Source organism: Ochotona curzoniae, unplaced genomic scaffold (assembly GCF_017591425.1).
Source record: "Ochotona curzoniae isolate NIBS_2020 unplaced genomic scaffold, NIBS_Ocur_1.0 contig_1014, whole genome shotgun sequence".
Taxonomy (NCBI): Eukaryota; Metazoa; Chordata; class Mammalia; order Lagomorpha; family Ochotonidae; genus Ochotona; species Ochotona curzoniae.
This window is the reverse complement of record NW_024464920.1, coordinates 27,820,128-27,837,139: the sequence shown is the minus strand read 5'-3', so window position 1 is coordinate 27,837,139 and position 17,012 is coordinate 27,820,128. Positions and strand designations below refer to the sequence as shown.

The 17,012-nt window shown below is 43.0% G+C and overlaps 1 protein-coding gene across 1 annotated transcript in view; it reads left to right on the top strand.

Moving 5' to 3' along the window:
* KCNMB4 (potassium calcium-activated channel subfamily M regulatory beta subunit 4) overlaps positions 1 to 17,012 on the top strand; it is a 57,875-nt gene that overhangs the window by 22,575 nt on the left and 18,288 nt on the right. Inside the window, exon 2 of the mRNA XM_040981755.1 lies at positions 1,504 to 1,631. Coding sequence (XP_040837689.1) covers positions 1,504 to 1,631 — 128 coding nt within the window. The remainder of the gene's footprint in view (positions 1 to 1,503; positions 1,632 to 17,012) is intronic.

Below are 17,012 nucleotides of genomic sequence, written 5' to 3'. Positions count from 1 at the left end.
GAATGACAGTGAGCAAAAGAGAGAGAGATCCTCTATCCACTGGTGAACTCTCCAAATGGCTGCAGCAGCTGGGGCTGTTTGCTGTACCAAGTCAAGTCTGGAACTCTATCCAGGTCTCCCCTGTGGGTGGCAGGGACCCAAGCACTGGGGCCATCTTCTGCTTTCCCAAGGAGCAGGGAGCTGGACTGAAAGTGGAGGAGCCAGGACTTTACAACAGCAGTCTGAAATGGGACACCAATGTGGCAGGCGATAACTTAAACTGCTCCCCAATCCTAGCCCTAGACTATTTTCCCTGCCCTACTCGTTAATATTAGACACCTTGGTAAAATATCTGAGAGTAGAATGTGCTGCAATCACCAGAATCCACACCTGGTTCTGCAGTTGACAAAAAGCTGATTCCTCATGTGTAAAATGGAGATCACTTTCAAAATTGTTGTAACAAGTCCATAAGTTATGTTGAGCATTCATAGTAGCTGGCATGTTGTGAACCCTCACAAGTGTAAGCTGGTGCCTCCTCCTCCTCATCATAAAAGGTTACATTGGACAAAACGAATGAGAATGCCAAGGACTTGTTTTCACATCTGGAATTCAATGCGGATTTCTGATTCTGCTGGATCTCCACTGCTTAGAGTATCACAGTCCCTTTAAGAGAATTACTTTGTCAGCAGCACAGCTGGGAAAAGGCGTCAGTTAGCAAAGATCATTCTGTACTGAGAGGAAATTTTCTGTTTCCTCTCAGTACAGAGAGAGGGTCAACACAGACAACACTTGAACCTCAGTGAGTTGTGGATAGTGTCTGAAAAAGAACTGTGTGAACTTACTTGTTGAAAGTGGAAATGGAGAAAATGTTTAATATATGGGGGTTTTCAAGGTGGGGTGGGGAGGAGATGCCTTCCACTGACTGACGAGTCCCAAAAAGAGAGATAATGTTTTTTGCTTTTTCATTTGTTGTTAGATTGTAACTCATCATTTGGGAAACTGTACCTAATTTTCTAATGACTGCAGATTTTGTTTTTGCTATATTATTATCAAAACAGTTTTGGTCATTATGCCAAACTGGAAATTTGAAATATTGTTGAACTGTTTCAATTTGGGTGCATTTAGGTAGATCTCAATTGGGTTTACTGGCTTCATGATTCCAGCTCTTTAGAAAAACGGACTAAGATGGCTTGCCGAGGTCATGAGCAGTGTGCCCATGAACACTGGTCCTTATAGGCAATTCCCACAAACTGATTGAACTGAGTAAATATGGGCTTTGCATTGGATTGTGCAATAGACATGGTGGTTGGAGTATTCGGGGGCCTCTTTTCTTCTTGGTTCCTGATGCTAGAAGCTGATGGGTGGAATTGGGAAAAATCATGGTGATGCCTGTAGCACACTCATGCCACTGAGCAGGATCATAGGCAACCAGTGCTGTGATCCCTCTACATCTGTACTTCCTGCTAATCCCATATTCAAATACTTTGTAGAATAATGCTTGTCTTCTTTGTTTCGTTTTGTTAGTGCTCCTATATTCCTCCCTGTAAAAGAGAAAATCAAAAGAATTTGGAGAGTGTCATGAATTGGCAACAGTACTGGAAAGATGAGATTGGTTCCCAGCCATTTACTTGCTATTTTAATCAGCATCAAAGGTAAGTCAATAGTTATATGTGTACATTCAAACTATTTGTAGCTTCTAAGTTTGCCACATTGATAAATCTTAGATTGTTTCTATTTTACAACAATATGTCAGTCTTAGCTTCTTCCATTGTGTGGTTAGGAAAGCTCCCTCTAGATACATGAAGGAATGTCAGTGTCTTAAAGGGGAACATTGTGTATTAGTCACACTCCTTGAGAATTGTAAATGAATGAACAGAAGCTGACAATGAAAGGATTTGTCTGTATTTTGGACCTAATCAAATCCTACCTTTTCTATTCTGAAATGTCAATAAAATGAGTTCATATTATTAAAATTTTATTTGACATAGAGACCAAATTGTAGTCATATAAATGATACATATGCAGTTCCTTGCACTAGACCATTTCAGTACCAGACTTGACTTATCTACTAATTTGTTCACCAAACATTTACTAAGTAGTTAAAACTCCTTTCCACATAACTGTACTTGGTTGTTCCAGTTACATCAAACCTTGTTTTCCTCCCACAAACTCTGTTAGTGAATGGCACTATTATTCATGCATTTACCAAAGCCAGAATCCTGTGAGTAATTCTCATTTCTTTCCTTTACTCTCTTTAACGTAATGAATACATTCATTATCATGTTAATTTTATCCCATAATGACTCTTCTGTATCTTCTTAGTTCAGATCCACATTATTTCTTAACTCATTGCTCTGAGTTTGATGAAACTCTTCCATCTGCTGTTGACTTCTAAAAGCTTTCAATGGCCAGAGCTGGGCCAGGTCAAAGCCAGGAGCTAGAAACTGAGTCTTGATCTTCCCCATGGGTGATAGGCACCTAAGTACTTGACCTGTTTTTTCTTCTTTCCAGAATGTATATCATCAAGAAGTGGGAGTCAGGATCAGAGCCAGAACTTGAATCCAAGCTCGCTGATATAGGATGTGGTATTCTAAGCAGTCCATTAGCTGCTATACTAGAAGCTTATTTCTCTTTCAAGGGTCTTCTAACCAGTCCTCCCACCTCCACTCAGCCCCACTCAGTCATTTTCCAAGCTGCTCTTAAGGCAATTTCTCTATCAATGTTAGTCCAGCCACATTTCTCCTCATAGTTTTCAGAACAAAGACTAAACATCTTGGCATGACTTATGCTTCAGATACCTATTGTTCTATTACAAACTATCCTGAATCTTAGGGCTCAATATAATTATGTATTGTGGTTTGCTGTGTTGACTGAGCTACTTAGTCCAGATGGCTTCCCCTTCATGTGCCCAGCGTTGGTGCTGGCTATTGGCAAAGGTACCTCTGTTCTCCTCAGTCTAGCCTTTCTTCTCTAGTACACTTGAGAGGAGCAGGCTTAGGCTCTGGGTTACTAATCATATCATTTCTGACATATTCCATGGCTCAGAACAAGCCACAGAGCCAGCCAGATTGTGACTTTTTTTTTTTTTAATTTTTACAATCTTTACATAGTTAATTAGGGTAAAAAGGTTCAAGGGCTACAGGAAAGTGGGTAAGACTATTATTTTTTCCATATTGTTTCCTTCATGTTTAAAAGGGGGTATTAATTTTCCACCCTCCCCAAATCCCGGATGTACGGTATGCTCTGAGGTTCTTGCTCAAGTGGTTTTGATATTTCAACAATTATGAATCGCTGCCAATCTTGCCACTCCAAGCACTATGAAGTCTCTGAAGAATCCACTGATTGACATAGTCCATCATAGAGTCTCCGTTTGCCCCATATTTCACTGCCAACATATACCTGAGATGGATGGTTGGTTGACCTGTTCTGTCTTCTCTCTTCTTGGTTAGGGTTCTGAGTCCAGCATTTTAATTGGGGAGATCTCCAAAGAAACTTTGTCTGAGGTGTTCTCAAACCAGATTCTTGTATGTGCTAGCAAGTACAGAGCCCGGCATAGTCCATCGCCCCAATCAGCTGGTGGTTGCAATTGCTGGGTTGGTTCTGTTTTCACTCCCTACTTCCACTGGAACCCTTGGTTGTTGCAGTCCAGCCTGATTCTGCCCAGCCAGATTGTGACATTTTGAAATCGACTCATTCCTGCCATAGGAGGAACTGTGAAGGATTTATAGCCATCTTTTCTCTTCTACAGCCTCTGAACTCCTTAAGCTCTCACACCAGATCACCAGCTGGCCAGCCTCATTTCCCCTCGCCTACTGTTGGTAGTCACCATCCTAAACTATGTGCAGTTCCAGAATAGCTCATGCCTTTCTTTCCAGGTCTTGTTATTTGTATCTCTGGCTTCTTGATTGTCTTGCTCAAGACTCTCCTCAGATCTCATCTTCCTTGGCTGCTTGCCATGATGCTCAGGTTTGGTTCAGCTGTACATTAGTTGGGGTGTTTTCTCTTTCAGGTAAACTCATACTAAGGCAAACAATTAAGAAGTTTGTTGTTTAATAAAAGGTTGTTATTAAGGTTGGACTATTATTGAGAACCCAATTCTGCCTACATGTGGCTCCCTTCATGGTTATAATTGTGGCTTCTGTAGTTGATGTCACAGTCAATGCAGCAATGTCCACAGGCAGGAAGATCTTATCTTTCCTGGGATGTTTTCCTTGAGGTTAGGAAGGAAGCTTTGCCCCTGCTTCTCATAGTCAATCTTCATTCGTTTGTCCTTGTTCATGATTTATTCCTTTACCAGCACTTAAACCAAGTCATAAGAAAGAACAGTCATAACCTACCCATGATTTGGGGAACGGACAATGTCTCTTACATCGTGTAGAATTGGGAAGGAAAAGAGGAGAAGGGCAGAGAATTGTGGAACAACCCCAAGTGCCATCTGCAAGGTGGGTCTCCCTCATACAGCTGTGGCTGGCAGGCAACTGCACATAATTGCCAGAGGAGCATTTGAAAAACTGTGCCACACATCATATAAATTTGAACCTTTTATGATTGAATTCAGACATTAGCACTTAAAAAAATTGTTCCTAAGGGCTTTAACATAAACCTAGGATCTAGAGCCACCATTCTTTTCTTCAACCTGTCTCCCTTTACCGGTAATTTCTCGCATATACATTTTCCTGCCCAGATGGTACAAACTTGCTAAGGGTGTGGGTCAGTCTTTGTATCCCCTGCACCCAGTACAGTGCTCTGTTTTCAGTTAGTATGGAATGAATGCAATGTGCCAAATTTATAAAGGGAGGTCATTTGATTCTAAGGAGTTAAATTTATTAATGGTGACAGACTTGCATGCAATATAAGCAGATTTTCTCAACCAGAAAAAAAAAAAAGGAAGAACCTTTAAAATGGAGTGACTGCAATAGAGAAACCAAGGCTTGATCTTGCAAGGTACCTTAGTGGGAGAGGCTGTATGCTAAGGAATGGTGAGTTTATGAACTGGTAAGGTAGCTTGGGGTTAGATTTCCTTTTTCCTCACCCACCCCCAAGATTGATTTATTTAGTTGAAAGGCAGGACTAGAGATAGAGAAAGAGAGAAAAATCTTCTGTCTGTTAGGTTTACTCCCCAGATCGTTACAGTGTCTGGGACTGGGCCAGGCCAAAACAAGGAGCCAATAGGTTCATCTGAGTCACCCACTGGGTACAAGGGCCCAAGTATTTAATCCATCTTCTGCTGCTTTTTCAGGCACATTAGCAGGGAACTGGATAAGAACTGCAGCAGCCAGACCTTGAACTAGCCCACACAGAGGATTCTGGCATTGCCAGTAGTAGCTTAACTTGCTACTCTACAACACCAGCTACTAAGTGTTAGATTTCTAAAAGGTCATTAGTACCATACTCTGGAGATGGTATTTGTCATGTAGGCAATGAAAATTTATTAAAACCTTTTTAAAAGTTTGTTTTATGTTTTAAAGACATTTACTTTTAGGTATTTGAAATGAACAGCAACAGAGAGGAAGGGAGAGGGATAAGGAGAGACACATATCTTCCGTCTGCTGGTTCACTCCTGAAACAGCTGCAACATCCAGGGTTGGGCCGGGCCAAAGCCAGAAGTCAGGAGGAGCTCCATCCTGACTCCCACATGAGTGGCAGGGATGCAAGGACTCGGGTCATCTTCTGCTGTTTTTCCAAGCACATTAACAGGAGCTGGCTCAGAAATAGAACAGTTTTGGGACCTGAAATGGCATTTCAGTAGGGGATGCCAGCATTTCAACACTCATACTCCCCCCTCCCATGACAAAAGGGTTTTTAAACCCAGGCATGAATAGGTCTTTTGATTTAGAAAGTAGCTGGTATGACTGCTGAACATGAATTAGGTGCGTTAAGTGTAAGGAGGAAGATGAGGATTGAGTGTTAAACAAAAAGTATTTTGAGTGACTTCCATATGCCAACCATCGTGAATGGCATGTTATTTTTGATCAAACACTAGTCAAACGCTATGTCAAACGCTAGTCTCATGTAACAGATAAATAATTTGCCTGCCACACATAGCTGTTAGGTGAAAAAAAGTGAGTCTGACTCCCAAAGCTCCTTCTGTTAATCACTTGTTGGGCAAGCCAGGGACTCGGGGCCTTTATGAAAGTGTTGGCAGTAGCAGTGTATGCCAGTATCAGAAATCCATGCCAGTCCATACTGGCATCAGTATGACTTAACTAGAGTGCAAGTGATGAGGAAGGCGAAGTGTGAAGTTTGGCTGAACCTGAGAAAAGGACATAGCGTCTCTTGAGCTTTGAAGGACTCGTAGCCACAGAACTTTGGAAGGGTGAACAGCACAAGCTTTTCGTTCAGGAGGCAGCAGTAAGCAGCAGTGACGAGGGATCTGGGAATCTCTGGCACCAGGCTGCCGTGGAAAGAGAGAAAGAACGCATCCTGGGAGCAGCCCCACCCCCATGTGTTTATGGAAGTCGGAGTCTGGAGAGTTGTCCACAGCCCTTGTTCAGCACGGCACTATTCACAGTCGCTTCAATACCTGTGGTCGGATGAATGACTAAATGAAACATGACAGATACGCACTGTGGAATATTATTCTGCCGTTAAAAGGAAAGAAAACCTCGGAACCTTTCTCATGCATTATTATTCAACTGAGGACATCACTGTTTGTAGGAACAGGAGTTCCATGCAGGCCCATCCACTCAGACAAGGGACTAAATGATTTTAAAGGAGAAAAAAAGAAAAAGGAGACATCCAATATTTTCTTCTTCCAGCGCAGCCTATGGTTAGCATACATGTGATAAGAATGTAAGATAAAAAGAAATTTTAGAAATAATAAAAGCACAGTGTGTTTCTAAAGAGAGGGAAGGAAGGATGTGGGGAGAAGGAAAGGCAGTTTGAGCAGCATGCACCGATGTGAGTGAAACTGAGGACTCTATGCAAAGTGGAATAGGCCATGGCAAAAAGGACAGCACTGAACGAGATGGTGAAAACAGCCAAATTCGCAACTGCAAAGAGTACAGGAATGCCTGCCCAGGGCGTGGGGAAGTGAATGCAGGAGTTACTAACCAGGGTATGAAATGTCAGTCATGTGAGTTACATAAGCTCTTGAGATCTGCTGTATAACCTCATACATACAGTCATCAATAGTGTATGGTGCATTTTAAAGTGTTCACAAGTTAGAGCTCCTGGCATGGTGTTACCAACAGTGGACCACTAGAGTCAAATAAGAGTCTACCACAGCTGGAATGAAGTTGGGGAGGAAGTGAGGAATGGAGAGGGAATCAGGAACAGCCTGCTGCTGACTAAGATAGCCAGGAGAGATACAAATTAATTATAGGTAATAAAATTGAAATTTCAAGTAAAATTGAATAATGTTGAACGAATGCAGTAACTATGGTAAAAGTGGAACATGCCCTGAAGAAAATGAAATGGGATAAAATGAAATGGTGAAGAAATAGGGAGATTCCTTTCTCTGGGATGGGAGCCTGGTGACAGGGAATACGCACCGGCCTCGGGGAGAGCTTGATCCCAAGCACTCATTGACAGTGTCTGAATCCCATGCTCCTAGAAGCCCCCTGTGTCGGCCCAGGCACTGGCTACCGACTGTGCGTGAGCTTGAGTCTGCAGGTGGAGGTGAAGAAGACGGCTTCTCCTGCCTGCAGTCCTAACTGACTGGTGAGCCTTCGTGCTTCCGTGGTTTTGTCAGGGCTGCCTCCCCTAGGCATGGTTGCTTCCGGTGAAGGCATTTGTTCTGAGCATCCTCCATCCCAGTCCTGTAGTGCTGCTCTAGAATGACTCAGATTGGCTAAGAAAGGGTGACCCTGTGCTGGTTACTGGAAGGAAAATGGTTTTTCTGTACTCTCACAACCCTTTTGAGACAGTGTATGTGTGTTTTGGATGGAGGAGAAGGGTCACACACCATGCTCTTCTTCACTTCTTTCCAGACACCAGCTAGTGTCCCATTATTCAGCTCTGACACCATCTGCCTGGCCTTGGCATTGGATCCCTCAGTCATGAGGTTCAGTTCCACAAGACTGCCCTCATCTAATATCATTTACATGCTCTGTGCTTATACCTTGTTACAACTTGTATTTATTATCATTTCATTTTATGTCAAGGAGAGATGTAGATTCTTTTATCTGCTGCTTCATTTCCCAGATACCCACAGGAGGAAAGGCTGGATCAGGTAACAAGCCTGCAACTTCATCCTGGTCTCTCCTGTCTCCCAGGGCATGAGTTAGCAGGAAACCAGATCTGAGTCAGAGCCGTTGAACTTGAATGCAGAGACTCCAGACAGGGAATGGTCACTCTCAAGTGGTCACTGACCTGCTGCACCAGGTGGACCCCAGCCTCTGTTTTGACCAATCAGAAGTTAAGTCAGGGATGGCCAACTATTTTCCTGCTCATGTTTGATTATTTGCTAGAGGGCCTTACAGAACTTGGGGAAATGCTGCAACTGCCATCACCAGTTTATTACAACAGAAACGACTCAGGAACAAGCCAAACAGAACTTGTATATTAGTCAAGGCACCTTGTCCAGGGCCCACCCCGCCTGTATCTCAGTGTGTTTCCTGTTGCAGAGTCACTCTGAGCATCATTGTATAGAAAACGTGGGCCATTGGTGAGTGGTGAGTCACCAGCCTCTCTCCTTCTGAGAGGTCAGGGAGCAGTGCTGGGCATTCTCACCCTGTGAACACAAGGTGGGTATTCCCCAGTGACCAAGAGCTACCTCCTTAGCACAGACTCAGGCATGCTACCAAGGGGGTTCCCTGTGAATAACAAAGATGCCCCTCTCACCCCAGGACTCTAGAGTTGCTAGAGCTGTAGAATTCCTGTGCTAGGAATGTCAAGGATACCCATGGTGTTGCCTTTACTGCAGTAAAGGAAGGCCCGTATGGTCTCCTCTATGGCAAACTCCATTCCCAAAGTGTCAGGTGTAGACAGAAGTTGGGGTGGTGTGTTCCAGACCAGCAGTGCTCAAGGTGGGACTTTTCAGCAACTCCGGGAGAGCAGGAGCTGAGAGTTTGGCTCTGTCATCACGACATATGTAAGAGGAAACAGCAGTGCCGTTTGGAGGTGTGAAAAATGGCAGCTCCCTGGTGCCATCTACTCTGAGTACTCTTACTACTGCTAAATATGAAATTAAAATAGACTTACTGTATCGATTCCCAGATGCTCTGGATAATATGAACTTTATATTTAAAGTAACCTTTACATTTCACGCAAACTCAGGAAATTGGGGAGAATAGCTACGAAGAAGTTTTCATTTTCAAGAAAAAGATGTTACTTTAAAGAACAGAGACAAAGATGAGTGGAATGCTAGCTTTCCACTGTCTAAGCCCTATTGAGGAAAGCTTCAATTGAGAGAAGACTTTCCAGTGGCCAGAGCAGTGACACCAGGGGGTCAGTAGCCACATGGTCACGTGGTCAGTCCTCTCCCCGCACTGGAAGGAAGCTGCAGAGGGGGTATGACATCATAGCAGGGGTGTGTTATATGTAGTTTCTTTGCTTTCTTCAACCCAGGGACTCATAATCTCTTCCGAAGTGTGTAGATGTATGCCTTTGCACTTTCTATGCAGGTAACATGACATTTGTGCTCCCTGTACTATTTCCTTACTTTCTTTTATGCTTCTTTGATAAATGTATTTTTGCAAACCCCACTTTATTCCCAGAAAACTTCTTTGTCATTTGAATCTTTTCATCCATTTCTGCTTCTTGACCTTGGCCTTTCCTGGCTTCTTGGGAACGTGCTTGGAGGATGGTCACCCAGTCCTGGGTTTCTTTTGCTTCTGGCTGTGTGGGAGAGTTGGTGGTCTTTATTTTTTAAACTTTCTTTATAGGGACAGTATAGTAATTTTCTATACAGGTTTCCTTTAAAAAAATTTTGTTTAAACATTTATGTTTTTTATTCATTTCAAAGGTAAAGTTAGCCAGAGAGCTCCCATCTGCTGGTTTACTCCTCAAATACCCACATACAGAAGCAAAAAGCCAGGAACTCCATCCAGGTTTCCCCCGTGTGTGACAGGGATCTAGCCACTTGAAGCATCACCTGCTAAGTCACAGTTTGTGTATCCATAAGAGGCTGGAATCAGGAACAAGGCCAAGGCTCCAGTAGAAGCACCTTGATGCAGGTGTCCCAGGTGACTAACGCTTGCAGATTTACTTTTCAGTGTTTTGTTTTATCCATCTTGGTGGTTAAAGAGTCTACAGGGCAGACTTACACCACGCACACACACTGTCTCCCATCAAACAAGCAAATCCTGCCATACCTCTGATATGGTCTCCTGAATTCACCCTCCTCTGGCTGCTGCCTTGGTTCAGGCCCTCATTCAGAGGTCAAAGTTATCCTCAGTTGATGGTTCAACCTGTTTCTTCCCTTGTCCACCAGTCACACCACACCAGATTTTGCATTACTTAAGCATCTATTTGATCTTATCCCAACCATGGGTTAATAGAAGAAATGCCATGCTCTTCCAGTTCCAGCTTCATCTTCTGCTATTGAATTGTGTGCCAGGCATAGAGAGAGAGAAAAGAAACAGCAGGGGAAAAACCTACAACAACCAAACAATAGACATCATCTCCGCCTTCGGGGAGCATATGGTCTGTAGTCACAACCCCAGCATGATTATGAAGTAGGATAAATGCTATCAAGGAAAACTAAGGGTGCTGCTGGGAGATAACACAGCGGGGCAGGGGATTTCAAGGAATTGTCTGAATAAAGAAAGTGTTAATTAGGTGGAGTTCAGAAGATGTGCCAGAATCAGCTGGATAATAAGTGAATTGGGAACACTTCGTGTACTATCAGAGTTAAAGGGCAACAGAAAGTTTTAGGAGTTGAAAGATCAATGTGGCAGGAGAACTGAGTGTTGACATTGGAGAGACAGGTTGGTAGAGTGTAGCTTCCCTTAGATGGAGAGAGCAGTCAGTGCAGGTGTGAGGTAGGGATCAGGGACTTTTTCTCTGGCCACTTTTTCTCTTTTGTCCATGCACCTGTCTATTCTTATTCTTCCCCCCCCCCTCACCTGGAGACAACTCCACCTTGTTCACGTCTAGGAATTAGGAGAGCACTGCATTCATTCTGGAATGAACCCTGAATCCAGGCACTTTGTGACAGAGTGATCTTAATCAGGTTACTGTAATCTAGCACTTCCTCCATCCATTTTGGAGAAGGAGTCTAGAAAGGTTATTGTGAGAGGATCAAGGAGATGGTATGTGCCCAACAGGTAGTAACTCCTGGGAAAGTGCTTGCTGTTTTTTTTTTAATATAGGTACTATTACTAGGATTCATCTCAAATGTCTCCATGTCATCTTCTTTTACCTTTGCGAATGTAGTTAACTTGGTTTTTGTTTGTTTGTTTTGTGCCCCTGCACTGGATGGTTGCTTTGTCACATAGTTACAGGATTAGTTGAATGTGTACTTTTCTCCTCTTTCAGACTATGAATTCCGTAGGAGCAGCAACTGCATGACAACAGGTGTCTGTATTTTACCACTGATTAATTGTGTGACCTTGGGTAAATTGTTCAACTTCTTTGTCTTCGTTTCCATACCTATAACCTAGAGAAGCATTATCTGCCTTCAACATTTGTGTGTGTGTGTGTGTGTGTGTGTGTGTATCACATTTGTACAATAATGAGTTCTTAATGAGTAAACACATATATTTTTCTTCTAGTACCCTGTACATTTCTAAAAACTAGGTTAGAAAAATTAATAAATGAGTACTCTGATTATTCACTGTATGGAAACTAAGACTTTGAATGATTAACTTGGACTTGGTTAGTGAGTAAAGTAACAGAATACATACTCACACACAAAAACCTAAAGTTGTTATGTATACTGTGCTTGTGATGCAGAAAAGATGTATCTTAATTCTTCAATTCCTTCAGTGTATTTATTTTGTAGTGTATTTTCTTAAATCAGATCTACTCTTGGCATTTTAAAGAAAGATGAGCACAATGGCCAGAGCTCAAATTGAGTAGAGTGCTCTGCACAACACAGTTTAAAAGCCATTAAAATAGAAGATTAAAAGCAACCGATTGAAGGAAATGGCTCACTTACTTAGGGCATACTTATCTTTAAAACTTGAGAGGCTGTATAATGGTCTCCAAGATTCCTGTCAGCTCTCAAATTCTGTGGTTTTATGATTCTCTGGTTTTGGAGGCTTGTACAATGACAGCAACTTAAGATACAAGACAAAATCCTAGTGATGGAAAAGAAGGGAAATGAGGAGAAACTAAATGGTTAACAGTCTGGAATCATTTAACACAGGAGCAGACAGGCCTCCTCCCTCCACAATAATTGAGTTTCGTAATGGTGACACTGAGTCATCCAAAAAGGTTAAATTTGGTTCAACATCCTTTCCTTAAAAGGTAAGAAGATGTGTAATGCATTTTTAGAAAGATTTTTTAACCTGTAATATTTTAAATATTTTTATTGGGTTTTGTTTGGCTTTTAAAAAACAAAAAGCTTCAGGTATTTGGAAAGCTCACTTTTGTAACTGTCCATTTTCTCCCCATGAGATAAGCAGCATTCCATACCGTGCTGGCTGCAGCGCTAGTGGTCTATGTGTGAGCCACGTGTAGACGTAGGTCAGCTGGGCCAGTCAATAGCACACCCTGGTCCTAGTGAGAGCCAGAATGGATGCAGGCCGGCTTTGGTTGGTCCACAACACACTCCAGTTCACATGGGGGCTGGTATTGGGAGTGGGCCAGGCTGGGCTAGACTGCTATACCCACTGACAAGAGCTGGACCAGGGGCAGGCTGGGCAGCAGCCCAATGGTGAGACTGGCAGTGGGACATCTCCGACTGGGCTGCAGCACCCACTGGCATGCACAAAACCCAGAACTGAGAGCTGGCCTAGTATGAGAACCTCCAGGGCTTCCCTACTGGGTCGCTGCTTCCGTGAGTGAGCATGAGAGCTGGGACTGGGGGCAGGATAGGCAGGGCTAGGCTGTTAGTACTCTCTGACATGTACAAGAGCCAGAATGGGTATGGGCTACCTGAGCTAGGTCACAGTACCAACTGGCAAGTGCAGCAACTGAATGCAAGTCATGGAAGGCTTGACCACAGTACCCCCTGACAAGTGCAAGATCTGGGGAAAGGAATTTCAGAGAAAAATAGTGATATAGCCAAAGACATCAAGATTTGAAGTTTCAGGGCCTGGCACGGTAGCCTAGTGGCTAAATCCTTGCCTTGCAACTGCTGGGATCTCTTATGGGTGCCAGTTCATATCCTGGCTGCTCCATTTCCCATCCAGCTCCTTGCTTGTGGCTTCAGAAAGCAGTAGAAGACAGCCCACATCCTTGGGAACCTGCATCTACATGGGAGACCCATAAGAAGCTCCTGGCTTCTGGCTTCAGATTGACTCTGCTTTGGCTGTTACGGCCACTTGGGGAGTGATCTAACAGGCAGAAGATCTTTTTCTCCTCTGTGTAGATCTGCCTTTCCAAAATATTAATTAATTAATTAATTAAGACTTGAAGTATCATGGGAAACTGGAACAAACATGAGGCATTTCACATGCTTGAAGGAAAGGTAATAAATGAACCTGAAGTGGCTGAGTGAGATACACCTGTGAGCTTTTATGCTACGCTAAAGCCTTTGGACTTTATTCTATGGCAGTGGAAGAATGACATTCACATTCGTGTTTTAGAAAGACCAGCCAGGTGCCAGCATGGAAGACAAATGGGTTATAAACCAATGTGGGAGGAAAGATCAACCATTTAGAGATGATCTTCCAAGTCTAGATAAGGGGTGGGGGTGAGATGGGTTCTTGGACAACTTTCACTTGTCCTGGCACATGTACCACTGTCTCCACTTTGTCCTGGTAGAAACGTACATGTTTCGCAAGTATAGAAGCCATCTTGCACTTTCAGGGTGAGGAGCAAGGTGATGCATGTCCACTGGTTCATTTCCTAAATATCCTCATCATCCAGGAGCAGGCACAGATCAAAGTCAGGTTTCCCGCATGAGTGACAAGAATCCAATTACCTGGAGCCATCACCAGCTGCCTCCTGTGGTCTGCAATACTAAGAAGCTGGAGCCAGGAACCAAACTGCATATCTAGTCCAGGTACTCCCGAGTGGGATGTGGGCATCTTAACCGCTAGGCCAAACGCTTGCCCCCTCCTTAGTTATTTTTGAAAGGAACATATTGGGTTTCTCTTTAGACATTGAGTTCAGTGATAAATCCTAGGTCTTAAGAAACAAACAGTGAATCTGGAGTCTTACCCAGATTGAGCCTTTTCCATGTACATTTGTGTCTGGTTCCATATTAAGAGAGATTACATCAGAATTGAAGGCTGTCTTTGGTTTCTAAATCTGTACTTGACAAAAAAAAAAAAAAGTGATTTCTTTGGCTTCCTTGGATGCTGTAGAATATGGTGGAATTCATTCCAGTGTTCTTTCTCAGTCTGACATCTCTAAACAGCCACACGTTACTGAAAATGCAAATTTGAGGGATTTTTTTCCTGATGGTTAATCAAAATCATTTTTTGCCTACATATTCATCTTCTAACAGCTTTATTCATCATGGCAATGAAGTTAGGAATTTGATGTGATCAGATCACTTTTCATTTAAGATAGTTTACATGCCAGCTTACAACAAAACCCTGAGGGAATTTAGGAGGAAAAATACAAGAACCGAGGACAAGTAGGTCATTGAAAGCAGCATCATTGGATGGCGGAATGCGGGCCAGGGCTGTGCGTCAGGAGACTTCAGTTCTATGCATAGCTCCTTCCGTGGCTCAGTGAGTGACCTTGGGCTACTTCTTGAGGAGTTTTTGCCTCAGTTTCATCTCAGATGAAATGGGGCCAGAAGTAGTTCATCATACACAGAAAGTGTGCTGGGGCATTTGTGGGCTGTCAGAAACAGGGACATGTTTCAGTCATTTAGTCCAACCCTGAGCAAATCCCCCACCACAGCATTTCTTGGGAAGGATTTTCCATCCTCTGCTTGGAGCTCAGTGACAGTGCACATCATTTCCCCCGAAGAAACCCATTCTGTTTTCTAACATCTTGAGTTGTCAGGACTTTCATCCTAGGAAACACAGGGATTGGGCATGTCCATAAAGCAAAAAGTTGAGAGAGGTTATCAGGGACTGGAGGAAAGGGAACATGGGAGTATATAGCTCACTGGTTGCAGCATTTCTGGTGTGATGAAAACCTATTAGAAATAGTGATGATGACAATGATATTTTGAATTAATTAGTACCACCAAATTGTACATTAAAAATTGGCAACTTTTGTTAGATAGACTTTACCACAGTTTGAAGAACTTCATCTCTGTTCATGCTGGAGTCTCAGTGGGAAGGTGGTCCGTGTTTTCCAAGTCTTACGGAAGATCCTTCAGGATAGTGTGGCTAGTAATTAGCAGGATAAGGATCTGAACACGAGCTCTTGACCTTCCGACCATAGATGTTGTGAATCCATAGAGCTGTCACTGCTGGGAATGGCACCTTACTTATTATATCCTGAGCTAGCCCCTGCCCAGTGCACAGCATTCCTGGAAATGTTATTCAGTCTGTAATCTAAAACTCGGTTCATGAGGCCTGATGTGGGTTTTGCAAAATAACATACTCTTGTCTCATACAGAGTTTATAACTAATGCAATCCATTTCTCCCACATCTGCTTTATACACATTGCTCTTACAACATGATTCCCCCAATTCCTAAACGTACACATTTGTGTTTTAGATATAAATGCAAGAATTTTAGAGAGTAGACACTTGGCCTAGCACTTGAGGCACCTGCATTTCACATCAGAAAACCTGGGCTAATGTTGGGGTGTCTTTGGTTTCTGATCCAGCTTCCTGAGAGGTTCTAATTCAGACCCTGGGAGACAGAAGTGATGGCTCAAGTAGGTGGGTCGGTACCATCCATGTGGAAATTTCCAGTTCCTGAGTTTGGCTCTGTCCCAGTGCAAACATTATAGGCATTGGAAAGTGAAGCAGTAGATGAAATTTCTCTCTCTCTCTCTTTCTTCCTCCCCTTTCTCTCTCTCCACCCCTCTTTCTCCTTGAATGAATGAATGAATGAATGAATTTTTAATTCAGGAGAATTGTGGTGTAGTGGTTTAAGCCCTCATTGGGGAGGTCCCCATTACACCTCAGAATGCTAATTTGAGTCCTAGCTCCACTACTTCCCTTCCAGCTTCCTACTAATACATTCTAGGAGGCAGCAGGTGTCACTCAAGTGGAAGACCTAGATGGAGTTCTAGGTTCCTATTTTCTGGCCTGTCCCAGCCCTTCCTGTTGTCATCTGCTAAGATTCTAATCTCTGTTAGTGTGTGTTTGTTTGTCTGTCTGTGTTTGGTGTCAACTCACCTGGTAATCCAGATCCAGAAAATTTGTATTGCGCTTTGTATTGCGCTGTGCCATCTAACAAATTCTTTGCCCATTTATTCATTAAACCTTAAGTCCCTGTTCTTTAATGTCTACTCAAAAAGATAATTTATATTTTTCCGGGCAAATTTTTGTATCCTTTCTCTTTTAATACCTCTGTATTGTGCAGATGTCCATTACATTTTGTGATGGCTTTCATCAATCAGTAAAGAACAAACAGAGCATCTAGAGCACATGGCAGGCATTATGCCAGCAACAGGTAGGTCAACAAGAGACAGACCCTCAGGATTACAGCTAACTAGTGAGGGCTAACACACAAGGATGACCCTGGAGCCTGCCAAATTTTAGGTGCTCTGCAAATGTCAAGTGACTGAATAGAAGAAAACCAAAGCAGTCTTTTTAAATAATGAAAAAATGCATCTTTAAGCTGGTTTTGTGTCTCAGATTAAGAGAGCATTATTTAAAAACAATTATTTCCGCTAAGGTGGAAATATATTGGATCATTCCACAAATGACCACAACAACCAAGGCTGAGCCAGGCCAAAGCCTGAAGCCTAGAACTCAGTCTGGATCTCACATGGGTGACAGGGACCCAAATACTGAAACCGTCACCTGCTGCCTCTGAGTATTCATTAATAGGAAGCTGAGATAGAAGTTGAGCCAAGACTTAAACCCAAGGCACTCTGATATACAGTATGTGGGCATCCC